At 40.5% G+C, this 26,080-nt stretch overlaps 4 protein-coding genes across 8 annotated transcripts; 1 reads left to right on the top strand and 3 right to left on the bottom strand.

Moving 5' to 3' along the window:
- Positions 1-293: 293 nt before the first annotated feature.
- LOC112188268 (BTB/POZ domain-containing protein At2g04740) lies at positions 294-4,014 on the top strand. 3 transcript variants are annotated; one of them, XM_024327354.2, is made up of 6 exons: positions 294-940; positions 1,567-2,314; positions 2,540-2,576; positions 2,709-2,842; positions 2,936-3,329; positions 3,694-4,014. In XM_024327354.2, exons 1-5 carry the CDS (start codon positions 475-477, stop codon positions 3,282-3,284), a joined length of 1,734 nt encoding a protein of 577 aa, XP_024183122.1. In that variant the 5' UTR covers positions 294-474; the 3' UTR covers positions 3,285-3,329; positions 3,694-4,014. The 3 variants fall into 3 exon arrangements, with proteins under 3 accessions (XP_024183122.1, XP_024183123.1, XP_024183120.1); XM_024327355.2 differs by having other exon boundaries at positions 2,936-3,333; XM_024327352.2 differs by lacking the exon at positions 3,694-4,014 and having other exon boundaries at positions 2,936-3,546.
- Positions 4,015-5,829: 1,815 nt separating this feature from the next.
- Positions 5,830-11,837, bottom strand: LOC112188172 (fimbrin-5). Its single transcript, XM_024327232.2, has 15 exons — positions 11,615-11,837; positions 11,233-11,343; positions 10,914-11,084; positions 10,470-10,708; positions 10,211-10,382; positions 10,068-10,106; positions 9,882-9,950; positions 9,642-9,758; positions 8,853-9,064; positions 8,270-8,425; positions 7,974-8,173; positions 7,482-7,648; positions 7,286-7,382; positions 6,923-7,014; positions 5,830-6,360 (listed from the first exon to the last, which is right to left on the bottom strand). Exons 2-15 carry the CDS (start codon positions 11,317-11,319, stop codon positions 6,115-6,117), a joined length of 2,064 nt encoding a protein of 687 aa, XP_024183000.1. The 5' UTR covers positions 11,320-11,343; positions 11,615-11,837; the 3' UTR covers positions 5,830-6,114.
- A 1,863-nt stretch (positions 11,838-13,700) lies between these two features.
- On the bottom strand, positions 13,701-15,539 carry LOC112191005 (fasciclin-like arabinogalactan protein 7). 3 transcript variants are annotated; one of them, XM_024330534.2, is made up of 2 exons: positions 15,323-15,539; positions 13,701-14,727 (listed from the first exon to the last, which is right to left on the bottom strand). In XM_024330534.2, the coding sequence occupies exon 2, from the start codon at positions 14,673-14,675 to the stop codon at positions 13,920-13,922; it is 756 nt and encodes a 251-aa protein (XP_024186302.1). In that variant the 5' UTR covers positions 14,676-14,727; positions 15,323-15,539; the 3' UTR covers positions 13,701-13,919. The 3 variants fall into 3 exon arrangements, with proteins under 3 accessions (XP_024186302.1, XP_024186300.1, XP_024186301.1); XM_024330532.2 differs by having other exon boundaries at positions 15,315-15,538; XM_024330533.2 differs by having other exon boundaries at positions 15,360-15,538.
- A 2,702-nt stretch (positions 15,540-18,241) lies between these two features.
- LOC112188025 (rho GDP-dissociation inhibitor 1) lies at positions 18,242-21,349 on the bottom strand. Its single transcript, XM_024327039.2, has 5 exons — positions 20,582-21,349; positions 20,406-20,472; positions 18,957-19,175; positions 18,743-18,867; positions 18,242-18,591 (listed from the first exon to the last, which is right to left on the bottom strand). Exons 1-5 carry the CDS (start codon positions 20,774-20,776, stop codon positions 18,514-18,516), a joined length of 684 nt encoding a protein of 227 aa, XP_024182807.1. The 5' UTR covers positions 20,777-21,349; the 3' UTR covers positions 18,242-18,513.
- Positions 21,350-26,080: the final 4,731 nt, after the last annotated feature.

The raw sequence follows: 26,080 nt of genomic DNA, 5'->3' as shown, positions 1-26,080 counted from the left end.
TATATATATATCCAAAATTTTATTTTTCAGACAAAAAAAAATCTAAAATTATATTTTGAGTTAGAAAATCAAAGCTCAGTACAATTTGGTCTAGTGACATAGTCTCACCTTCATAAGTGAGAGGCTGTGAGTTCGACAGAATTCGATTTACAAAAAACTAATTGTAGTATTTCAATTATTTATCTGATTAAAAAAAAACAAAGGACTAGAAAATTCAAAAATTATATTTTTGTATTTTGGGTTTAGGATATTAGTGATTTTTCACATCATCTAGTACCCTATATATGGATGCACAACCCAAATCTCCCTCCAACCCCAAAGCCTCTACCGGCTCCTTTCCTTGTCGTCTTCACTAGCTCACTGATAAAAATGCAAACTTGCTCGAAACCCATTGAAAGCCACCATTTTTACTATGAACCCAAAACCCCAAATCACTAAACCCCCAAAACGCAGACCCGAAAACCCGACCCAGCAATGTCCCCGGAGCGGCAATCCTGGACCATCGATCCCGACCTGGACGGGATCGACCTCGACGCCGCCGACTTCGCCTCCTCCCTCCCCATTAAAAAAGTCCCAAACGGCGACGTTTTCGAGGCCTCACGCGCCGGCGACGTCGACCGCCTCAGGTACTTGTTAGAGTCCGGAGTCAACGTCAACGCGCGTGACCAGTGGGACTCGGTGGCGCTCTACTACGCGTGCCTCGCCGGACACCTCGAGGCGGCGCGTATGTTGCTGGAGAGCGGAGCTATATGCACGGAGCATACTTTTGACGGCGATCGGTGTCATTACGCGGCGCTGAATTTGAAGGTGAGGAAGCTTTTGAAGGCGTTTGAGGCGCGGCCGCCGCCGTTGGGGCCGTTGCAGGCGGCGATGAGAGAGACGTTCTTGGGCTGTGCGGCTAATTGGGCCTATTTGGAGCAGGCCCAGTTTGAAACTTCAGGTATTTACTTACTTGTTTATAGTTCATAGGAATGCAATTGCTTATATAATGGGTGTGCATTTGTTTTGGAATTGTAATGGGTTGGTTTAACATCTGGGAAGGAGTAATGGGTTTGTGTTAATTTCTAAGATAACGGTTTATAGCTGAAGGGGTTTAGGGCTCTGTGTTTTTGTTGGTATGCAATGCATATTGATTGAAGTGTTGGCTATTAGTAAGACATAGGTTTATTTCTGTCCTTGTGTTGTTATGATGATGAAAGTTTTTTGTTTATTTCTTGACCTGTATAGACTAGGGTGAGGATTGCTTTTTAAACCATAGATGACATGAAGCTCGGTTTGGTTTAATGAGTTGAGTAAGATAGGTAGGCTGCCGAGAGTCTTGTGTATTCTGATTTACTAATGAAGATGCAGACAAGTATATGTCTTTTCTGTTTGTGTTTGTATTTTCTGAAATATAGGGATGGATTATGACAATGTCAGTCCTGCTGGTAGCTTAAGCTAAAATTTGTGCCCATTGCAGTTACATCTATGTCAATGTCAGTCAGCACATATGGTCTTGCATATATCTCTCATTCAAGAAGAATATGTATGTTAAAGTGACACACGGCGTTTGATATTCCTGAGTAGGTCTTCCAGCCAGTGATGGATATTTTCCTCCAGATGTGGTATTTTTTGTTCAAGGGAGAGCCATTGAAGCTCATAGAGTCATCTTAAGTGCTCGGTCACCATTTTTCAGAAGAAAGTTTGTGACTGATTGGAAAGAACGCAGGGAAGTGAGATTTTCAAGGGAAAAGTTGTCATATCCTGCTCTATACAGTCTCATCCAATTCTTTTACTCCGACAGACTAGAAGTTGCTGTAGATGATATGGAGGAACTTGTGAGGATCTGCAAAGTATGTAAATGTGAATCTTTACAAAGAATTCTCGAGAAAGAATTGATTCACCAAAAGTATGCCGAGTACAAAGCATTGAGAGACATAGACAGCTCTATAAAACGCTTCATCTTACAAGGTGTCTCTCTTCCTGAAGAAGATCGGCTTCCTGCAACTTTGCATGAGATCCTTCAGATTTCCCTTGCCAATTCCACCAGGGAACTTAACCTAGATAATGGTGTCAAAGAATTAACATCTTCTGTGCGTACCATGCAATTCAGTGATTTTGTAGAGGATCTTGCAGATGTTTGTGTAAAAGTTGATAAAAAGAGTTTTCGATGCCATCAAGTGGTTTTAGCATCAAGGTCGGAGTATTTTAAAGCAAGATTATCCCGTATGAAGGACTTTCATGAAGGAAAAAGTGATATACCTGTTCATACCCTTCCATGTCTTGAGGAACATGATTTAAGCTCTGAAGCATTCGAGAAGATGATCGAGTATATGTAAGTGTTTTCATATAGAAGCTGAATTAGAATATATGAAGAAATATGCTTATATTTCGTTATTTGGTATTTGGTTGTTTATTTTCTGGTTTTTATTTGATTACATGATAACAATAAATATTTCTTTCCTTGTCAGCATGTCGTTGTACTTGTGTGATCAACTGTGCTTTAGTTGTTTGGATTTTTTGTGTCATGCAACTTTTCTGACTCCTTTGTTTGGTTCAGGTACACTGACGGATTGAAGGATATAGACCCGGATCAGGTAGATTATATGTTAATAGGAGCTTCTGACATTGCCAGCAAGAAGAAAAAAAATCCTGTGATGTTATTTTTATTTCTGAAAAGAACCACACTGGCTTTTCCTGTGCTCTAATACTGATTGTTGACTGAGCAGGCGGGGGAAGTCTTTGATGCTGCCTCTAGATATTTATTATTTCCTCTTAAGCGTGCTGTTGCTGATGTACTACTGCCACACCTGGAAAATGTCTCACCGGCAGAATTGTGCAATTGGCTGATATTATCAGACATGTATGGTGCTCCTTCATCCCACACTCAGCAGATTTTCCTCCTTGGATATTTTTATCAATAGCTTGATTCATGGAATTTGTGTATACTGAATAGGTATGGCGTTCTGAAGATAAGGGAATTTTGTTTAGATACAATAGCTTGTAACTTTGAGACATTTGCTGATACTCGTGAGTTCCGAGCAATGCTGTTGACACTCCCTCCACCATCTGGGGATTCATCACTTCGCACCACTAATCCAAGTGCACCGGGAGCTGAAGTCAATACAGACCAACGCAATGTTCTTGATGACTTAAGAGAAAAATGGCTTGAAGCTGAAGCTGCGGAGCTTGACAAAAGAGATGAGAGCGCACTACTTTTTGATAAACGACTTGAGATGCTTGTGGTTGTTGCAGAACAAGAAAAGTGTGATGCAGATCTTATTGATGATATCAATGGTTCCTAGAACGTCTGTGTCTCCCTATGCTATTACAGTGAACAAGGAGACAATGTAGGTTAGCCATTTTTGTTTATTTTCCATTATACTATAAATAAGATACTTTTCAAAAAAGAAAAGAAAAAGAGACTTATACTCTTCAAGTCTTTTCAAATTAGACTTAGAAAAGTTTAATACATTTGTGTTGAAGTTGTACCTGCAAAGGAATTATTAGCTGAAGCTTGAAAGTAGATTTATTTGATGTTTAAATTAACAGAAAATTACTCGATAACTGATGAAATCTATGAGCACAGTTTTATACCAACAAATACTTGGAATTTCAGAAAGATTATAGTGTTGTTTTCCATAAAAAGAAGAAAAGTCGGAATTTCTGAACGTATAGGCTTAGCAACTTCTCTCCCATTCACTAAATTCACAGCTATGCCTACTATCCTAGTTGAGTTCCACAGAGTTGATCAAGCTAGGAGAGTTCAAATCCTCACTCATGCAACTTTCATTGGACTGAAGCACTTCCGACATTGCCTGGAGCGTGCATTTGTAGGCTTGAAGAGAATGCACTAATCAATCACTACCTAAAAATAGTTGAATCTGTCTGAATCAGGCTTCCAGCTGAATATCAGGATATGCGACAGGAGGAACATCATAGCTTCCAACAGGACCAGCAAATTTCCCCATTATCTCCACAGTGGAAGTCTCTTTCCACAAACTGCTCAGTAAAAGTTGCCATTTCTTTCGTCAAGTTGTTTTTTTTTTTTTTTTTTTTTTTTTTGAGGAAATAGATAACTTCATTCCTTTATCCATGGCCAGAAGGCACATACATTAAATGTTGTCTTACACCAAAATCATAAGTGGTATAAGCTACCAAACAAAGGACAAGTGACCCTCACTGCTAACACATGCGCTCACTTATTGAGCCTACATACAAGAGATCAAAACCCCACTACAAGCCTCTCTTTGAAAAGTAAACCTAGCCGCCTAGAGACCTCAATTGGTGTACAACTAGAGAGAACTAAGAATCAAATAGTAAATGACTCAATTTCAAGTACTAGGCAAGGAGACCTGGGAACCAAAAGCTTCCCTTTGCCCTTATCTTGAGAATCCTCCGTCGTTACTACTCTAGAGGATTTGCAAGAGGCACGAAAGTGCGTAATTCCCTAACAAAATTAGAGAGTAAAACAAACCTAGGGTGCCCATAACAAAAGAATAAACTGAAAAAACAACACAAGGCAGGGCCCAAAGAGAACCCCAACCCAAGCTTCAGCCCAAAAGGGCCCACAGCCAATGCCCAAGCCCCAGACCTGCCTCGCCGCGCCTCCACCTCCACCTCCCAATCAGTGACATCAGACCTGCAACACGACCCATCGCTGCCAGACCAAGGAGAGTGACCGCGATCTCTATCCACGCCAAAACGCCTCTGCCTGAGTCGAAACCAACGTCTAATCACCGTCGTCAGCCAGCCAATCAAAACAATCAAACCCAGCCAGCCGACCGCTGACCACCACCAGACGTCACCTCCGACCCTGCAAGGACTCATGCCCACTCTGATCCCGTCCCAATGCCATGACGCAACCACCACCTGCAACCGGGAGAGAGGCGGTAGAAACACCCATCGATCTCAACCTCCGAGTCGGAAGCACCCCTCCGAACTAAGCTACCTGTCCGGCCAACCCCAACGTGCGCAGGCAAGGCCAAAGGCCATTGTAGACGCTGGAGCGCAGCCGGACAGGCACCTGCGCAGCCAACGACGTTCTACAGAGAGGGGTTCCTCGAGGAGTTCTAGAGAGAGGGTTAGGGTTTTTTTTATGACCACCAAGCCTTATTACGACCTCTATAAAATATCGTCCAAGAGTAAGCAAACAAAATAAACAACTAATTTTTTTTTTTAAATAAATAAACAAAAATTTGCGAAAGTGACATAAAGAATCGATTCACCAAGGGATTAAGGCTATTAAACCCTAATCTCCGGCAACGACGCCATTGACTTATGCATATGCTCTCTCTCCTCCTTCTCCTCCATTTTTCCTCTTTAATTTCTTTCTATTTTATTTTGAGATTTGAAGGACTACTCATACAAACCTTCAAGAATCTATAGTTGTCAGTGAAGCAGATCGTGGATGAATGCAAGACGGCATAGGAATATGAGCATTGTCCTTGGCCATGATACACATTTCCTGAATCAAATTACCTTGAGAGGAAATATGAAATTGTTCCTGCCTCATGGGTTTGAATGCCTAGGTAACATTGTTGATGTCATCCGGTGCAAGCAAAATGTAGAAACTGTTCCTCATCTATCACTGGATGTGAGTTCACTGATTTGCATTTCTGCTTTAAGTACTAGACCTTGTTTACCTGTAATCCTGTATCAAACTGATGTTGATTTTTGAGTCACTATTTTTGGCTTCACGTGCTTATTTTATTCTTTTTATGTTTTGGAAAAGTAGTAAACAACAATGAAGTACAATGCTAAATGCCTGTACGGGTGCATGTGTTCTGCTGAGATACAAGGTTTACGACCCAAACAAGAATCAAGCTTTAAGTTCGAAATAGTTGACAAAATCTAAAAATTTAATCTTTTCTGTATAAATATTGCTTTCTCCCGCCATCACATTATTCGACAAACAATGCCCATTGAAAGAGTATATAACCTAATAGGAAAAATAAACTAACAAAATTTACAAAACTTTTCCTTTTCCTCCTGTGGTTTATGAGCCCCATCAAATAAATGAGTCCCTGCATGAAGATCAAGAGCAAGAGAGCGTCTGATAATTGCAATCAAGCTTCCTCTTATTCCTGTTTTCTAAAAGAAATAAATACATGTAAATCCTTATCCTGTCATCCTTCAACTATTTGGGAGGTCTTTTGATTCTTGAGAAGATTGATTTCCTGTCTGTTGGGAAGTAGTATTGCCAGTGATGGACAAGTTCGAGACTTCCCTAGCCAAACCTGCTTCGCTCTCACCAGATTTAGAAGCTTTAGTAGGGGTGCCCACGGGACTGTCAGTGGCCGACTCTGATTCTGCTCCTGCTTGCTGCATACTCCAGTACATGATGCTTGCAGTCAAAATAAGGATCATCTTCTGGTTTACCTACCATATCACAGCAGACGGTAAACTTGGAATGTCATACCAACCTGCCTATTAATACATTGAGAAATGGAAACATCTGTTTTGGTCAAATTAAGTTCAACTAAACAATCAGAAGAAGTCACAAACATCGGCTAATGCTCTTCTTTGCTCAAGTAGTTTTGAGTATCAACGGACAATCAAATCAGAAAGACAACATTTCGGCAACACCAGTTTACAAAATTATTTTCACGCATGACAAAAGTTAAGTTATATGAACTCGAAAGGACACAGCAACAAGCTCAATGGGCTGAACCAGTGAACATTTAATATACTTTTGTGAATTTAGAGTACAGATATAGTAAATGCTTCAATATGCTGCTCTGTTAAAACTTAAATGTAGTATAGCAGGAGAAGTTCCATAATTCCTTGTCGGAATTTTGGGATCTAGACTTTTCCACGAAACCAGATACTTCCTACGGTAACAGTGACTAATAATAGTGAATGGATAAAAAGCCATTGATGCTTTCAAATATCTGAGCCATAAAGACTTGAGAAATATTCATTACTAGGCTATAATCCTTACCTCCATAATGTCCTCAGGTAACAAGAAAATGGAGCAACCAAGCTTTCGAGCGACACTAATTATATATGTTGCATTCCCCTTCTTGTCTTCCTCTGCAAGGATGATGATAACGAAGTGAGAAAACTCACATGATAGCAAAAGAAAGACAACTTAGATAAACTGAAACATTTCCCTATGTTTCTATTCAAGACTGTCATTCATCACGCATGAGTAAGTTGTTCCCTAGGAAGGCCACAACTTGTGAGATTAATACATTCATTTCTTGAGCAACAACAATAAAACTTCCAAGACAGCAAATTAACAAGTCTACAACTATTTCAATAATAAAAACAAAACCATGCCATGAACTACAAAATGACATACCAGTTTCTCCCTTTGTGGCAAGACTCCAATTGACCACCCTTGGCTCCACAGCACTAAGAAGCTCAAGGAAGAAAATTCCACTTGAGAGATTTTTATCCTAAAAGTTCAAGAGAAAACCGCAAACACTAAATTGATCATCAACCATGAGATGGATGTCATCTTTCCATCAAAACTAAAGAGCATTGTATTAGATTACCTTGAAACTCTCCATTTGGGAGGTTCTACCCGACTTCTTCACTTTATTGTTTGCCCAGTTCAGAATTTGAGCATCAGTTATCTCTTTACCAGCTTTACCATGGGAGTGTGATCTCAAGTTTCTCAGGAGTTGAAGCATACTAAACCTCATCAACTGCCACAAATAAGCTGGGGGAAAGGGGAAGTAAAGAGTTGTTACTTAACATTAGATGGAGCTACAAAAAAATGGCTTCCAAATTCACTTCTCTTCCCAAGTAATATCTCCAAAATTTATTAAGGTATGAATTAAGAGAAACGGTAGAGATCCTTAAAATAAAATGCCAAAAAAGAAAAGCACAACTTACTATTAGAAGTCCAATATTTGTTTCTGATATTGTTTGCCAAGTCAAACAGACATCATAAATTCTAATAGTGTGTATCACAACTTCGTAAGTTTATTCACAAATGTAAGAATTAATGTAAAGAAACTGTAAAGGAAAACTTTTAGACTTACCCAGTATGAGCTTCTTATTTCCTTGCACAATATCATTACCAGCTACATTCACAAGCGAGAAATTTAATTCCTTCCCAATCTCTATAACTTGGTTACAATTCTCAACCTTTCTGAATGGCATTTTTATTGGAGGCTTTGAGGCTTTTTTCCAGTTGACTGATCCAGAAGAAATTTTGTCAAGCACTTCCAAAAGAACCCATCTGCATGCAAAAGGGATATAATTCAATCACGAGTTAGCCAAGCTAGAATTCATGTGCTTCTAAGGGGTCAGAGGGAGGAAGGATACAAAATCTCACCCATTTCTAACATCTTCAAAAAGATTATTAACATAGGTTGCAGTTCCAAGGCTGTTAATCCACAGACGAAAGCATCTCTCTTCCCGAGAAGTTTCTGCATCATCTGTCATCATCTCAGCAAAAGACATTTTTTTACTATCTGCACTCAATCCATTCCTGCAGAGAACCCACACAGCATACATACAGATTTCAATAATGTGCAACAGGGTCATAAATTTGTTCAGGAAAAACAGTATATTAAGCTGCACAATAAAGCACTAGGCACTTTGCAGATTACTGTGGGATACAAAATTTGAAAAATCAGGACCACTAAAGTGATAGAGAAGGAGAATTAAGTTAAAAATCCAATAGGTTGTGTTTCCCAGGTGGCCAAGGTACCAGCAATTACAAACTTACATGTTTTGCAATGACAAAATAATTTAAATTGAGAACATCAAATCAGCATTATTTCCAGAGGAAAAGAGGATGGTGATTAACAATTTATGTCAATTCATAACGAAAATTATGCAAGTGAAAAAAAGAAGGAAATGACTCTTCAAATTGCAGGCTCAAACAAAAGCACTTGGGAAGTATTCTTGCTTGCCTGTGCTGGAAGATTTGTGCAACAAATGCAAGATTAAGATTTGGTGAGCCCTCAACAATATCTTTAGGAGAGAGAAATCTTTTGCAATCCAATTTCTCAGCTTGCTCGAGAACCATGGTTGCTCTTTGTGTAGGATCTTTTGTATCCAAGGCAGCGGGGCCTGAGACCTCGGGTGCAAGAGCATTAATCAGGTAAGCATAAGCCTCTCCATCCTGTAAATGCATAAAATTGATATGTGATTCAAAGACAATAAAAAAAGAAAAAAGAAAATAAAAACACACCCTATAACCTCCTACAAGATGAGAAAATCATGTTGAAAAATGTAGAGTATTGCTTTATATGTAAAGAAGTAACAGATTCTAGTGGTACAATGACCAAAATACAATATAATGACGGCTACATTTAAAAGTTTCTAAGAAAGTGTCTGTAAATGAAATGGTGCATGATTCAATCAGAAGAAAGTATTCTCATCCCTAAACTGGCCAAGTTATTTAGCCGTGCCAACTTACAACATGTACATTTGTGGAAATATCAGAACTCTGAATTTAGGAAAACATAACAATTACTAGATATATTGGTAAAGTAACAGAAACAGATCAAACGCTTTCTGCATCAGATCTTCCACATAAATTAAAGGACCAGTATTGGTCAACAAGATGAAAGGATACGTGACAGTTCACCATTTCATTGCCTATATTTTAAAACTGGTCACAATGGAAGAAACACTGTTGCAATCAAGCTGATGCATACAGTGCCTATCCTCAATCTAAGAAATCAGCTTGCTCTTACCTTGACATCAGAAGAGAAGTTTGTCACTTGTTTTTCGTATCCAGCTTTCTTCAGATGAAAATTCATCCATTTTAGTAGAACCTTCTCTGGTGGTAGACCCAAGAGCTCCTCCACCTCCTGTCCATTAACAGAATAGCTGAAGTAAATATCATATGCTCGTCAATAAATATAACAGTCTAACCAGAGAATATCACTCTCATTTAACCAAGCCTCAAAGGAAACAAATATAAACTTTGTGACCTGGCTGTCATCCACCAATTCCACAAGCTGTGGAGTTTTCTTCAGATTAAGATCAGCTAACAGTTGAATCTGATATTGCCACCACATGAAAAGACAAGTCAGTAGTTTAAGCCTTCATAAAACGTATGAATTATGGACGGCAGAAGCTAAGAGACACAGAGGCAAGAAGGGATCAGTACTGCATACCTTGATAATTTGAGAAATTAAGCCGAGCAGGAGATGAGGCTGCAAAGTAAGCATATGGTAACAAGTTAAGAAAAAGTGAGCAAGCTCAGACCAAGTGGGAAAACTAAGAAGTTTTAATGGGGAGCTCATGGTGCTCAACTTACCCTTGCTTCAGCCAAATCCTGTGTACCAATGTTAACCACAGTGCAGCCAATAGCTTTTGCTGAATTAAGACAAAGTGTATGGTTCTCATTTCTCTCCCATGGATTAAGGACCCCTTTAGTGTTGATAGCACGCTCGTCTATAGTCCCAGGAACTGCTATGTTGATGAGCTTACTACATGAAGCAACAAAAACAATCAACAGACTCGAAAATGTATGTCAACAGTGAGCAGAAATTGTGGAGTGGGTCCAGCATCCCTACCAAAGAAGTACTCCATCTTTCGCAAGATCAAATAAAGCATTTGTAGCTGGATCTAATGGAAGATACTTCTTCAAGAACGAATCTTCTGCCAGGTAGTTGTTAATGTGGTGGACATACGAAGCCTTTTCATTTTCATTGATCGAGTGGACAACCTTTGTAGTGGTTGCCTTGAGAAATGAAGCAGTTTTTTTGAAACGACCAGATTTTGCGCCTGCACGGGCTTGCAAATTCAAATGTGCCTGCCAAACAAACAGAGTCAATTTCATACCATACCATTGCATCTAACAAATGTGAGGACATAGTTACAAAGTAAACGAAATTGTCTACAAGGTTTGCTCATTCACAAGATCCCACTTGTTGATTCTGTTTCAATGTTAGCTAAATCAAATCCATTTTCCAACTACCAAAATTGAACTCAAATCAGCTCATGCTTCAGACACATACCCGCAGAAACGACTCGAATTCAAGTTCTTCACCACTGTCCTTTTTTGACTCCTCCAAGATGGTCTTAATCTCCTCTTCTCTGAACGTTTCATTAAAAGACCTGAGACTTGCAAAAATACCCGGCAAATCTTTAAGCGCGACGCGCCCATTCTGAGTCTTTGTTGAAAGAAACTGCAACAAATCCAACCCATATCACATGTCACCACAAAATTGCAACTTGATCGTGTTATTTCTCCAGACAACACATCTATTATAACAATTCTATACACAACACAACAAACTTGCAATTTTATATCATAAAATCAGAACAGAGGCTTACTTTTGATTTGAGGGTACGAAGCTCGACTTGGGTGAATTGGCTCTGCAGCTCTGTATCGTTAACAACAACACCCACAAAGCTAGACATCTTGCCCTTTGTTTGTGCCCAAAACTAACACGGATCGCCCAAAAACAATAACCACTAGTTATACACAACCATAAACATCATAATGCTCCAGGAATTAACCGCACCAGATCCATACATATCAAAAAAAAGAAAAACAGATAACCCAATTGAGGAACAATGTCATAGATGGAAATCAACGTGCATGCCAATCCAAGAACGCGTATTTATCATTGACCCCAGAATTGGAAATCAGATGGAAAAGGAAACAAACATATAAAACAGTCAAATCCCACGTCGGAAAATGAATATCACGTACCTTACAGAGAACCTGGCTCAAAAAACAAAACTCAAATAGAAGGAGTATCTCATTGCTTTTGTTGTGGTTTCAGAAATGGAGGGAGAGACATGAATATGTGTGTGTGTTTTGATGAAAGACAGAAAAAGAAAGAGGGAGAGAAAAAGGTGCAGGGTGATAGGACGCGCGAAGAGCCAGGGAAGTGGGAAAGCAAGGAAGGAGAGGCTTCAGTTTTATGTCTCTCTAATTATATTGAATGCAAACACACACCACACCCTTTTTCATACAATTTCCGTGGGAACGTCCGTTTGGTATCCATTTGAAGCTTATACCAAAATGGGAACCAACACAAATAAAGAACAGTCATTTTTGAATTTACTTTGAAATATCAGTCTTTCTCACATTTTTTGTTCTACACAAGCATAACGCATTTATAACTGTAAGATCGATTGGTCAACCAAAGACTAAAATTAAATCGAATGGATACAAAATTGAAGTTTTTTCTTTCCTTCTACTCTAAAAAAAAGTCAAATTTTTTTTTTCAGTGAAATTATGGCATGTCTTGTGGTGGAGGTGACTCACTATATTACCAATGTGGCTATTATATCTGAGGAATAGGTTTGCATAACAATTGCAATTGCGATTTAGTAGTAATTTTACGAGTTTTGAATGAGAATATGTTAGACTGTTTGTTTTCTTTGATAATTTCTTCGAAGTTAATAAAGAGAACAGTCGAAAATGATAATAACTTGCACTTGTAATATGATTGAAATTACAAAATATATCCCATCCTATTTGAAATTCTTATAGTTGGTGAACTTTTATATCAAATCTTCAATTGAGATAAGGAAAAAAAAAAAATGTGAATCATAACATATAAAACTTCGACCAGAGGATTAGTGGCTTTTCAATATCAACCAATTTGAAGAAAGATTATACATATTTGCATTATTGTATATTTCGTCTCCTAGAGTGAGGTCATTTATAAATCAAAATTATTATTTCGTTGTAAAATTTTACGAAACCATTTTCAGTTTTATAAATACAATAATATATGTAAAATGCGTTTTTTTGTACGTAGTTGCTGATTCTTAATCACAAGCCTCGTCATTAAACTCCTGCTTCCTTAATTGCTTGAATAAGGCATTTCTCTCCAATCACTAAGCAATTTTGGTCAACGAATTGTGGTCATAACTCATAAGTATGTGCTTGTTGAATCTTACTCACTAAGCTTACCAACAATTTTCTATTCATTTATCATATCAAAACAGATTAGTTGGACCTTCTAATTATGAAGAAAAAGAGAAGCTAGAATGCTAATGCAAGATCCTAACAACTATAGAAAAAGAAAAATCTATGAAACGGCACCTTGCACTAACTTTATTTTACTGATGTAATTAGTTGACTAATTCACCTGACTCTGTCCAGACTTCAGAGTATTGATGAAGAAGTAAACTGAGGTGCCCGACATTAAGATTTCTCTGTTTCTCAAGAAGTTGAAGTCATTGCTTGCAAGCTACTAGTTGCATGATGCAGATTTAACAATTAGCTTATTAATCACACTCAGTATTCCCTCATCAATGGTGAACACACTCATAAACTAACGGCTCCCGACTTTAGAGTTTCAATACTTCGGACTTCCAGAGTAGTGTAGAACAGCCCCATAAACTATCCATTTGAAAATCACTTGCTATATGGTTATATGCTTAGGCATACTTCTGAGACGGCGCTTTTACTTCGTGTTCAAGAAACAACCTTGGTCTTCTAGATGAAAGAGGCTTTGGATTTGAAATAATGTGGAAGCTTGAAAATGTGGGTCTTTTGTATCCTAGCCTTTTCCTCCCTAATCTTCATACATCACTTTCATGGTGGGGGGTTTCCTAGAGCCTCAATGAAGCAAGAATGGTATCGAAAAAAACCTCATTATAGTTTCATTACCTTGATATGCTTTTTTGTTAAGTGATTTTCACAAATGTGCACTTTCTTTTACTTCTATGCTTTCAGAACCATGTGGAACTTCCATAAGGGATCCTGATCTGCTTAGAAGAAGCAGTAACAGTAGGGAATCTAGTTCACATATATAAATATCTTAACAACATTATGCAAATAGGAAACAAAATACAAACCAATATATTCTTCTGTATAAACAATAGATCAAACAATATGTCATTTACTCATACCAGAACTCAAATTTCTCATACGCATAAGAGATTCATTCAGTAACACATATGTCCAGAAAAAATGGTTTCAAATCAAACCAATTGAGCAAAATACCAATAAACCCGCCTCTTAACTTAAAGATTTCAATTTTTCAAAGCTCCTTTCCTCACAAGAAAAGGACCAGTCCACCTGAGATTGCCAAAATCAATCGACCCCAACTCATAATTCTGTAAGAAGAAGATTTATCTGGTGAGGATCCTGGAGACAAGTCATCACTGTCTGCAGCTTTTGGAGCATCTGCAGCTGGAGCAATTTCCGGAGCTGGTGCTGGGGCTGCGGTTGGGGGAATGTCAGTACCGAAGATTGCCTCCGGAAGAAGAACCTTGTCAACTTGGTAAACAGCAACAGGGTCTGTGGAATGCACACTGCTGCTCACTTTTGTGACTGACCATCCCGAGGTAAGATGCGCAGTGCCTGAAACATCAGTGAAGTTCAAACTGTATTGTCCCCCGGCCATTGTAGCCACGGGGCTCATATTGCTGAGGTTTCTGAAATCGGCCAAAGAGTAGTAATGTGACAAAGCATGGAATAGAAACAGAGATTTGAGCTGGTCAGCGGTGAGATTGGACAGAGAAGGTTTTTTAAGAGATGCAAAAGCACTATCTTTTGGGACAAAGATGGTTATGCCTTCCTCAGTCTTGTTGGCTTGGTCTTGGAATGTCTCAATCACTTTGGTTGACTCAAGGTAGCCAAGGAAGGTGTTGAATGGGCCAGCCACAGAGAACAACTCTGTGAGGTTCACGAATTCGGGGGCTGGGGCTGGCGCTGGAGTAGGGGTTAGCGAGGGAGATGGGGCAGTTTGAGCATATGCTGCTGATGAACACAGAACCAGTACAGCCATGAAAACCACAGGAAGTTCCATTGTTCCAAAAATTGAATGATACTTTCTGTATCTGGCCAGATTCTCCAAATTCCTGCAACAATTGCCAAAAGTGAATTAAGTCCCAGTTTCAAAAGAAGTGGTAACAGTCTAAATCACACAATGAGTAGCGGTTTTTTCCAATTAAAACTCCAAGATCTGAACTTTTTCATTTCACCTTCCTCCAGTGCCATAGAAATGTTAAAAGAATGCACAGCTCAACAAATCTATGCAAGAATAACACTCTAAAAACCCAAATTAAAAAAAAATCCAGATCTTGATAAACACATTGTAAAATTGGAAACAGTTCAATAAAAGATCTAATATACAGTCAAAGAACAGATGCAACAGTTCATGACAAGCAATGAGCAACACATTCAGGCTGGATAACTACTTAAAACATGACCCAGTTCCCAGTCTTTGAACCCTGCCAGATGAAATTGCATTTCAATGAGCAGTTACAGTAAACCCAAGTCAAGAAATCTATAAAGAACAAGAAAAAGAGTCCACAGTCACACAATGCACATCAACAAAATCAGATCTAGATCAGCACATTTCAAAATCCTACCAACCATACCACACAACAACACCAATAAACCACAATACCAATTAAGAACAGAGTAGTAGCAGTCAAAAATGTACCAAAAAACCTGAAAAAGCTGCAGCCTGAGACCAAAGGACACTGACCTCAAGCAGAGGAACTCAGAGAGAAAATGGGTTCTTGAAGAGTTTGCTAATGCAATAAAGGCTGAAATGGTCTGGGACTATATAAAGCAAAGGTGGTAACTTTGGTGGGATACAAACAAAAGCAAGAAAATGCAGTGGGGGATGGTTCCAGCTGGTGCCTGATGGTTTGGAAATGAGGAGGCTTCTATGAATAAATAAAAGGATTTATTGGCATGAAAATAGGAAGGTGGGCTTTCTGAATCACTTGCATCTAATCAGTTTTTTAATAAACTGAGAGACCCTAAACCTTTCACTCTACCCCATCATTACCATCTTTTCCTCTTCTTCTCATGAGAATTTGGAGGGTGCTAATTAGGTTTTGACTGTGTTTATTTCTCCTCTTTTGTAACTTTATGGAGGTGGAAGTACAAGGGTTCTTAAATATTTACCGTCGTGTCCGAGGTAGGAAGTTGGAAAATGACAAGTTACTCACTCCCTGACTCCCCTGCATTTAACTCCAAGGAAAAGAAAAGGTGGGAGAATATTTCTTGGTGAATAGTAAAAGATCTAGAAGGGTTGATAAGATTATGATTCACCTAGTCAAAAAGAAAAAAAAAAGAGAAGTTCAACTTCTTCAGCTTTTCATGGATTTTAGTTTTGTTTTTGGGTGCAAGCTTTTAGGGTTTACTTCAAAGCAAAAGGAACTATGAAATCTAAGATGCAAGAAAATAGTAACTGTTAAAACTTTAATTAGGATGAATGAGAAAGACAGTTTTCAAATATAAAGTTATAAACTAAATTTTTAACTTTACTGTAAACAAACAATAGTCATAACGAAATTTAGTTTTCCTCATAACAATCATGTAGAAAGAAAAAACATCAGTGACTATTACAATTTTATGTTGAGTTCATTCTTTGGTACAAAAAAAATGGTGACAAAGTGTGTTACAACTCCGAGTCGGGATCTGATTTAACTCTCTCTTAGAGGTGTTTTTTCACAAACGGATGATCAAACGCTAGACGTCTTTGAGTATTCAGCTCACATTCGCTCAACTTAAAAACTTAGTAAGATTTCCGCTAGACCAAACATCTGGGGTTAATTTTATGTTGAGTTCATGGTGATGACACACTGTTTCAAATTCTTTTTTAGAAATAACTTTAGCACTGATGTTTGTGTGTTCAAAATCATAATTACCACGAAAAGTTACCAGAAATGTATGATTGTGCGTTCAAAATCTCGTGGTGAGAAATAAGTATAGTTATAGTGGGGGGCCCAGCATGAGATTTGGGCCAACAGAAGTTTGCTGTCCAGTTGTTGCCCAAAAGTTTCGGGTGCCAACTGTGACCCAATGATTCGCGGAAACATGCGCACTCCCTCACGAGAAATTACGACACGCCGTTAATATTAGCGGTCCAAATTTCGGAGCCTACGACACACTTTCTCCCTGTCGTACTCAATACTCCCGCCGACACACCGACATTTACCCCCTAAATATCATGTTAGTACTAATTATGCTACTTTTGTTAGGAAACCCCAACGTTAAGTAAACCCACTTTATGTTTAGAAATTAGGAATTTTGTAGTGGTAAGGACAGTTGTAATGTTTAATTATTTGAGAAAAATTCGACATTTAGACATCTAATCTTACCATTCTTGCCATTAATACTGTTGGTATAAAAATTAAAAAAAAAAGACATAGATTACTCCTGATTCATGTACCATTCAATGGAGCTCTCTCAAAATCATCAAAGGATTGTGCGGTTTGGTTGTGACGGCTAATTGTTGATTTGTATTAGCTGTTCAAAATTTTAGAGTTTACTAAATTATCTAATCACATGATAAAAGTCTATTAATATTTAGAGTTTGATTCTTGATAGTTTTTACATTTTTTGCGTGTGATGTAATAGATTTCAATTAGCTGCTAGAGTTTGATTCTTAATGATTTTGACATTTTTGTTATGTGATGTAGTAGATCTCTATTACGGTATTACCTGCTCGAGTAAGACTTTATTGTCTAATCATTCTATATTAGGCATGTGAAAGCCATTGGTATTAGCGGTCAAATCCAGCTTAGTGCATAGATTAATCAATTAAAATTGGTGATCTTTGACTTGAAAGAGAGGTGGCGAAGGTGGTGGCAATTTTCAATCTAATAGTAAAGCAAGGATCAGGGGTTTGGCACATGATCACACTTAATTAGCAAACTGATTTCTACCTCCAATCTATTTGCATTTTCAACTAACTAAATGTCAAGCTTGCATTACCTTTGCTCTAAGAAAAAAGTTAATCATAAGTTATGAAAAAACTTGAAGGAAGTAAAAGTACAATAACCGGTCCAAAAACATCAATGTTACAACACAAAAACCTATATGTATGATATTAGTCATGAGGTGAGAGGATGGTGAGTTATTTTCAGGTGCAGAAAAGCAGCTAAGATAGCTCAATCAAGCTGATTCTAATTCCAATTAGACTCGTCAGTTCCTTTCATCCGTGGTTGTTGATCTTGGAACCTTATAATCCATTTTCCCCATTTAAAAAGGGCAATGCCACTTTCAAGTTTCACTGAGAGTGACTATTTTGAACAATTCAAACCCCTGCTCTGTTTTCATACTAGAAAATGAATGCTCACCTTAAACCTGGAATCTGAACTCAATATTAATAAACTCATGCTTGACTGCTTGAGTGCGAATTACAAGCATCCTTCACCAACTCAATGCAACAATGGCTTCTTAAAGTTGTCAGTTAAGATTAGCTCAAAATTGCCCAACTGCTTAATGAGCTATGATCCATTTGACAATCAGGATGGCCCAATGCTTCGATTTTTATCAATGATTTCAGTTGGGAAAAATCCAGAAATAAAGCAAAAGCATGTCCAAGTTAGCTTTGGCTAAAGAATCCGAAGATAAAGACTGTAAAATGTTGTTACCATACAAATGCTAGTATCAGAAATACAATCTAAGCTCACCTTTTATTACAGGTAGTAACCAAAGAATCCCCTCACAAAAACAACTTCTCTCTTCCTTTGCAATCCAGTGTTATGAAAATTAACCACATACAGAAAAAAATAGTAATCAACTTCACATAACCAAGGAAGTAAATAGTAAATGGGCGTCATTAATGGGAAAAATCTTCAAAGTAATTGTGGAGTAAGAACATCATCTGTATGAAAGAGATGCTAGCACGCAGCCCATTCCTTTCGAATATCAAAGGTGTAATTGATTTCCAAGTAGCACTTGTTATCATCGTCGAGAAACTACAAAAGACAGATCAGAAGAGAGAACAGATTGAGACTTGGGAATTATGACTTCAATTACTTGGACGCAATTTTGACTGCTAAATTTAATGGTAAAAATACTGCATTCTAGTAAGATTTGTGCAAGTAACTTTAACTGGTCCAGGTTTACCTTTGATCTTGCAGAATATGATCCTCTTGCAAACATGCCGGAAGGTGTGACCACTTCTGGCATCACATGTGTGTATGGCTCTGGCTGAGGACTGAAGGTTCCAATCATCTCTTTTGTGCTGTCCACTGAAATTAAAATCTGTGTGAATGGAACCACTCAAGTGCATGATGTTTCAATGTAACTTTAGAAAAGAACTAAGATGCAAATGACTTACCCTTGACGCCGGTTTTCCAAACAGTATTGGTGTACTTGAGGCCAGATACAATGTTATTGCTAACTCGGAAGGAGAATTTCAAGTTGTGAGGACTACCTTCCTTCAGAGTAAACCACAAGCCTTTGGGTTTTCCATTGTCCGGAACATCAAGAACAATGTCAGGTCTATCAGGAGTGAGGATTGAGAGGCTAATAATCTTTACTTCTGGGTCTAGAGTTTCTGTAGTAAAAGAAGGAAAAGAAGTGGTATAAGCAAGAAGGCAAAAAATAAAACAATTTAAAAAATGAGGAAAGAGATGGATAACACATACTTTATATTGAAATTCATGGTCTTCACAGACTGTAAGATATTAGAGAGCCTTGGATTGCAGAAAGCCAAATAATTATTTCTATATATACAGGCTTAATATGAAATTAGTAAAGAATGGTACCATTAATTCTCTAATAAAGATGACCAACTGTACCAGTAAGTTGAATGCAGAACGAGGGGGAAAACAAAAGCAACCCAATAAAGATGACTAACTGCACCAGTAAGTTGAATGCAGAACGAGGGGGAAAACAAAAGCAACCCAATAAAGATGACTAGCTGCACCAGTAAGTTGAATGCGGAACGAGGGGGAAAACAAAAGCAATATGACAGATTCCTCTTCTTTATCTTCCATAAGATGGGAGGAAACAAGATTTTGGAAGTTTGGAACACTCTAGTGAAATGAAAGATGTGTGAACGATCATTAAATTTCTAAACTGAAGAATTACGGAAATTATACTACAACTCACACAGGTCCTATATGCGGCAAGTTCTCCTTTTTTGGAATGGGGGTTGGGGTTTAACACCCTCAACCGTCCACAAAAAGCAATATCAAATGGCAGGTTTTTGAGATGGTTGAATTCTGAGACAGGGGTAATGAAAGGTCCCGATTCATGTAACATTAAAGAGCAAACTAATAAACATAATCATTATTATTCCAAATTCCGCAAATTTATTCGCACATTATAGGCTGGTCAAACATGATGCCATTGCATGACCATATTTACATCAAATAGCTTCGTCGTAGGCATATGTCACAACACTGTCTAAGATGATCTGTAGTCTTTTTTCTATCTCCCTATATAAGCAACATGAAAATTGATAGTGGAATTCCAATAATCAAATTTAAAACACGTACAATTCTTGCATGATAGTTTCTTTATGAACAAGCATAGCCAGAAAACATTGAGTCTCCATAGTGATCAATTATTAAGATGCAACTATTGTTAAGATAAGGAATCATTATCAAAGCAAGAAAGAGACAAGACCTTGAAAGAAAACAGTCACAGAAAATGTTACACTTCAATTATTTTCAAAACCACTTTGCTCATTGGCAATGATCAACAGTAAAAAATCAAAGTCAAAAGAAAATTGACATGAAATTCAGATATTTGAAATGCAATTCTAGTAAAACTTTAATACCTCCAACACTCTCAAAATCCACAGCCCCAAGAAGCTGTTCCTTCCACCTCCTCAAGCTCTCATCATCCTGATACAAAAGTCAACCACCACCAATACCAAAGTAGCAAAAACAGAGTCAACCACCCATTAATAATTCACAAAAAATAATAATAATAAAAAAAGGGTAAAACACACACCTTATCCTTCTCAATCTGCTCTTTGAGAGTGCATTGAGGACCCAACTGAATCTTGTTGCTGTTTTCTTCATCATCATCATCCTCAGCTGCAGAAACAGAAGTCTCACTCATCTGCCTGGGAAGTCCCTCTCCTGCTTCATTATCAGTATCTTCTTCCTCCACTTTTTCTTTGTCACTCTTCTGTCCCCCACCCATGTCCTTTGAACTCAAAGACTAGCCCCAAAACCGAAAACACCAACTAGCTACGACCACTTTTCACAAGAAACAAAGAAACCCATTACAGCAAAACCATAATCAAAGCTTCTTGCTTTATGAAGCAGAGGGGCAAAAATGAGAGAAACCCTGTTGGGGAATTGGCACAGAATGACAGAAAGTGAAGGAATCTGCGGGGGATCAGAAAACCCAGGAATTCAGAGGCAGAAAGAAAGAAAGGAGAAGAGCCCAGAAGCAAAAATGAGCAGAGAATAAAGCAGAAGGGAGAATTGGGATTTTGTCTCCTTGGCTTTTTCCGTGGTGGGTTGTTGTTGAATTTCTCAAAAGGTGGATGGGGCTGAGGGTTGGAATATTATTGAGCAGAGAGAGAGAAAAGGTCTTGTGGTGATCCGAAATGCAAGTGAGAGGAGAGAACGTGTAGGTCACTAATGGCAAATGCGCTGACATTCACGCACAACACGATTCAAGATTATGAGTGTAGCAGACTGTCACGAGGTTTTAAAGATTTGGCCTTTTGGGGGTGGTGACTGAATAGTGAATAATAACTCTCTGTTTGTTCCTTGGAACTAAATCCCTTGTTACCTTGTATGAAGGGATTAGGGTCTAAATACTCTGATCATACAGATCAAAGAAATTAAGTGCCCACACGTGAATGACTGTACCTATCTCTCTGTTTTCATTCTTTCTTTCTAATTAATATATTAAGTAAAGATTAAAGAAAATGAGATATGCTCCTGCATAACTTGGTTAAAACTAAAACACAAGCTAAGAAATGTTGATCCTAAAAATGGCAAGAGTCATCCAAAAACAACATAAAATTGTTGAAGGAATGGTAAGCTTTCAAGGCCCGATTTGTGGTCGTATTTGATTAGTAAGCAAGTTTATGGTTGTGTTGCGCCTCTTGTCGAACAAAAAGGTATTAGTCCACCGTTGGACAATGGTCGGACTACAGAGTTCCATCTAAGTCGCACTTACTAGAAATTATTAATTTTTGCAGTCAACTAATGATCATCGTTAATCAATATTATCTTTTATCTCAATATTAGAGTATAATAAAGATTCTAACCTAGCGCTCTGCTAGGGTTTACTCGTCTTCTACCTTTGACAAAACTTCTCAAAATCCAAACCTTGATGGCCAGGGTCATCATTAACCTTGTGGTTAACTGTCTAGGCCGGCTTGCGGTGTTCGATTTATCATATGGAGAGCGCATTGGTCTGAGGCTTTTCTTCATTCCTCGCTCGCTCATTTGGGTTGCTTCCCTGCGCTTCGACTGGAGAATGGTGTTATGGTGGATAGTTTGGCATTCGGACTCTCCAAAGAGTGTCTGCTATGGCTGGGTTCGAATTTGGGGTGAAGTTTAATGGTTGATCGGTAGATCCATCGGTGCTTGTTGGGGTTTGGCCGGAAGTTGTTGGTTCTCGACGGGGGCCGACCAAGGAAGGCGGAGGTCGGGGGTTGAGATCTATTCAGGTCGGTGACGTGGGTGAGGCTGGTTTGGAGATCTGATCCTATTTTCTTTTTATAGTGGTTGGGACGACGTCGCTCGGGGACACGGTGGTGAAGGCTTCTCGGCGATGGTGCGTGCTCTTAGTGGCAGATGACTTGCAGCGGCGGTGAGGGCTTACGGTGCTGGTGGCCAGAAACTATACGTTTGGAGGTGGTGGTTGGGTGCCTGTACATACATGTACATCTGCAAGCATAATTAGCTATAATGGGCCACGCTCATTGTACCACCAAAGGTACCAATTCCAACCAAAGGAATGACATGCAGACACACCGCCAGACGGGCTACAACCTCAGCATCGGACCATCTCCAGATCGCCGCCGACACGCCGCCACGCGCCGCGCCAAGATGACATCAGAAGCTTCTGAAACTGGGAACTGAAGCATATCAGTCCCACATCGAAAACAAAGACAAGATCGGTCTCTTCCTCACCTATAAAAGGTTCTCTCCTCTCTCCTCATTAACTACGCATTCAATACTTACCTACTGTTACTTTGTCAACATAAATATATTGACTAACTTAGGCATCAGATAGTAGAAGACCGCCTGGCGCGGTCTCCCTCTGACGCCCGTTGTATTTTACTTGACAGGTAACGGGAGCTACGATAACAACACAAATATTGATCCGCCCACCGGATCAGCATTAGCTAAGATCCAGCTACCGCTGGACTTTTAGGCATTAACATTGGCGCCGTTTGTGGGAATCCTTGAACAAAAGGTCATCCCGCTACAATCACCATGACTAACGATAGCGGGGGAAAAGCTGAAGAACAGGCAGAACTCCCCGCCATCCCCCAACCCTCCGACCCTGCGTTCGGCGTTAACCGCGCATTATTCACAAACCCCGGCGGTGAGGCAAATCCAGGCGGCAGCCGCCCGTCAGGCTAAGATCTCGTCACCATGTACGAGATAGCACTGGCGGATCTTCATAAGGCAAACAGAGAACGTGAGGCGGAGCGCAAGGAAAAGGCTGAAGCCCAAAGACAGATGGCTGCGCTCATGACACGTTTTGAGGAACTAAAAAACACTTTGGCGGCCACCGACCGCCCGGCACAGAGCGAGCAGTCACGAAGCACCAGGCGTAGTCGACCCAGCGCCGGCACAATGGTGCCAGGGCCGGTCGTACAAATGCATGTACCGCTGAACCCACCTGGGTTGTCGGGAATGGGACCGCCGCCCATACCTCAACTAATGTTAGAACAGGTGGCGGAATCACTTCCGCACACCAACCGCTCGGATGCCAGGGCAAGGACTGAAGGTGATCCGCCCATACCTAGGCGCAGGCCAACTCGGCAGGTCATTCAGGCAGATTCCGACGACGATGCAACCGCCCAGCTATTGGAAAGGATGCACCAACTGGAGCAGAGGTTGATCCGGGCGGAGACGGGCGTCCCGGAGTCAACTCGGAACCCGCTCTTCACTTCCAGACCTGACCCCTTTTCCGCCGCCATCCTGCAGGCTGTCAGACCGACATATGCAAAAACCCCAAAGATGTCGCATTACGGCGGAATGACCGATCCCTTTGTCCACATGGACACCTTCAAGAAGGTCACCAACAACAAGGGGTTCGACGACGCCACCTTATGCCATTTGTTCAGCGAAACGTTGGACGGTGAGGCAATGAACTGGTTCTTTGAATGTCCGCCAGGATCTGTCGGCTCATTCCATGCACTGTCGCACGCTTTCCTCTCCCGCTTCATCTTATTGTCCGCCGGACATCACAACACAAGTCAGCTGTTCGGCTTTAAGCAAGGGGAGAACGAATCACTGAAGACCTTCGTCACAAGGTGGCGGGCGGCAGCATCTCAGTGCCGCGACCTAGACAAAACTATGGCATCGGCAGCCTTTAGGAAGGGACTCCTCAAGGGACCGTTCCTCTATCACCTCAATTACAATCATCCCAATGCGACGTACGACCATGTCATGAGTGAGGCGGTCATTCACGCCCAGGCGGAATTCATCACATATGGAGAGACCCCACCACCAGCAACGCCAACAAGGTCAACACAACCATCTTCCAGTCACTAGGAAACCGCTAACAAGACCCCCTCAGCACCGCCAACTGACAAAAAAAGGGAGTGGTCGCAGAGCCACCACCAAAACAAGCGGCAGAAGGAGCAGCATTATTACAAGGGAAACCGCCCAACTCACAGGGATAACCACAACAAGCAGGCGGAATCCTCGCAGCGGTATGTAGTTTTCACGGTCCTAACGGCCTCACATGAAGATATCTATAATCAGTGCAAGGATCAGATCCCACCGCCACCCCCTCCAAAATACCCAAAAACAGGCAAACCCAGGAACACGGGCAAGTGGTGCAAATACCACGCGGATTTCGGCCACAATACAAATAGCTGCAATGCTCTCAAAAACGGCCATTGAGACTTTGTACCGTGACGGCAAATTGGAGCAGTTCAAGGTGTGCCAACCACCACCAGTAATTGCCAACGTTGAGACCTTGGGCCGCATCAACACCATCGATGGCGGTGCTCCAATCACCAACATGTCTCACAGGGCAAGAAAGCACTATGAACGCGCCAACCACCCGAAGGAAGTTTGCAACATCCGCTATGAAAGATCCTCCAAACTCCCGAGATCAGGTTGGGAACCTATTACCTTCTCAGAGGAGGAGGAGCGCGGAGTACATTTACCCCATGACGACCCATTCTTGGTCGATGCCATTCTTGGCAAATTCTCGGTGGGAAGAATCTTGGTGGATTGCGGGTCCGCTGTCAACGTCATCTTCAGCGGTTGCTAAGACCATCTCAAGCTGAACAAGAAACTACTCCAGGATCACGAGCCGCTGCTCAGCTTCTCCGGTGACGTCACACAGCCACTAGGGTCGGATTACATGCGACTAGTTATTGGCACTAGTCCATGTATGGCGGAGGTGCACACGGAATTCATTATTGTCGACTGTTTCAGTTCGTACAATGCCATCATTGGTCGACCAGCGCTTAACAAGCTCAAGTGCATCATTGCCGGATACATGCTTCTCATGAAGTTCCCCACGCCCAACGGCACAGGCTGTGTGAGGGGAAGCCAACAGCTGGCACGAGAATGTTATTCAACGACTATAGCGCGGTCAACGCGCCGCCATGAAATCCTGACAGTGGGTAATGACCCCCCACCACCGAATATCTTTGAGGATCCTAGAGATGAGGAGGAGAAATATGTAAAGAAGGAGCCGGTCAACCCGGACACGTCGCTGAAGGTTGTCTGCATCTCAGACGAGCATCCTAAGAGGACAGTTCGCATAGGCGCCCAACTAGATCCAAAAGTGGAGGCAGAACTCACTCAATTCCTACGTGATAACGCCGCCGTTTTGCATGGTCCTATGCAGACATGCCAGGCATCTCAACTGAAATTATCACCCATAAGCTGACCATCAAACCTTCCTTCTATCCCATCAAGCAGAAGCAGAGGGCTTTTGATGAGGAAAAATACCGGGCAATCAGACAGGAGGTCGCCAAACTACGGGACATTGGATTCATCCTCCAAGTCATCTACCCTCAGTGGATCTCAAAGTCATTCTCCAAGTGACGAAGTCTCCGCTGAGCGAAACCCAGCCAGCGGAACTTTCCCCTTGTCATTCTCCAAGTGACGAAGTCTCCGCTGAGCGAAACCCCGCCAGCGGAACTTTCCCCTTGTCATTCTCCAAGTGGCGAAGTCTCCGCTGAGCGAAACCCCGCCAGCGGAACTTTCCCCTTGTCATTCTCCACGTGGCGAAGTCTCCGCTGAGCGAAACCCTGCCAGCGGAACTTCTCCCTTGTCATTCTCC

Source organism: Rosa chinensis, chromosome 2, assembly GCF_002994745.2.
Source record: "Rosa chinensis cultivar Old Blush chromosome 2, RchiOBHm-V2, whole genome shotgun sequence".
In the NCBI taxonomy this organism is placed as follows: Eukaryota; Viridiplantae; Streptophyta; class Magnoliopsida; order Rosales; family Rosaceae; genus Rosa; species Rosa chinensis.
Note: the sequence above shows the minus strand (reverse complement) of the source record. Positions and strands in the feature narration are given on the sequence as shown.

What these genes read in the sequence shown, in the direction of transcription:
- LOC112188025 (XM_024327039.2), bottom strand. Translation starts at nt 20,776, where the DNA reads ATGGGTGGGGGACAGAAGAGTGACAAAGAAAAAGTGGAGGAAGAAGAT. An exon ending in AGCAGATTGAGAAGGATAAG is followed by an intron (nt 20,473 to 20,581) that starts GTGTGTGTTTTA and finishes CTTTTGTATCAG; the next exon opens with GATGATGAGAGCTTGAGGAG. An exon ending in GGATTTTGAGAGTGTTGGAG is followed by an intron (nt 19,176 to 20,405) that starts GTATTAAAGTTT and finishes CTTTTACTACAG; the next exon opens with AAACTCTAGACCCAGAAGTA.
- LOC112191005 (XM_024330534.2), bottom strand. Translation starts at nt 14,675, where the DNA reads ATGGAACTTCCTGTGGTTTTCATGGCTGTACTGGTTCTGTGTTCATCA.
- LOC112188268 (XM_024327354.2), top strand. Translation starts at nt 475, where the DNA reads ATGTCCCCGGAGCGGCAATCCTGGACCATCGATCCCGACCTGGACGGG. An exon ending in GGCCCAGTTTGAAACTTCAG is followed by an intron (nt 941 to 1,566) that starts GTATTTACTTAC and finishes ATTCCTGAGTAG; the next exon opens with GTCTTCCAGCCAGTGATGGA. An exon ending in TGGCTGATATTATCAGACAT is followed by an intron (nt 2,843 to 2,935) that starts GTATGGTGCTCC and finishes TATACTGAATAG; the next exon opens with GTATGGCGTTCTGAAGATAA.
- LOC112188172 (XM_024327232.2), bottom strand. Translation starts at nt 11,319, where the DNA reads ATGTCTAGCTTTGTGGGTGTTGTTGTTAACGATACAGAGCTGCAGAGC. An exon ending in AGGATTTGGCTGAAGCAAGG is followed by an intron (nt 10,107 to 10,210) that starts GTAAGTTGAGCA and finishes CTTACTTTGCAG; the next exon opens with CCTCATCTCCTGCTCGGCTT. An exon ending in AATTGGTGGATGACAGCCAG is followed by an intron (nt 9,759 to 9,881) that starts GTCACAAAGTTT and finishes GTTAATGGACAG; the next exon opens with GAGGTGGAGGAGCTCTTGGG.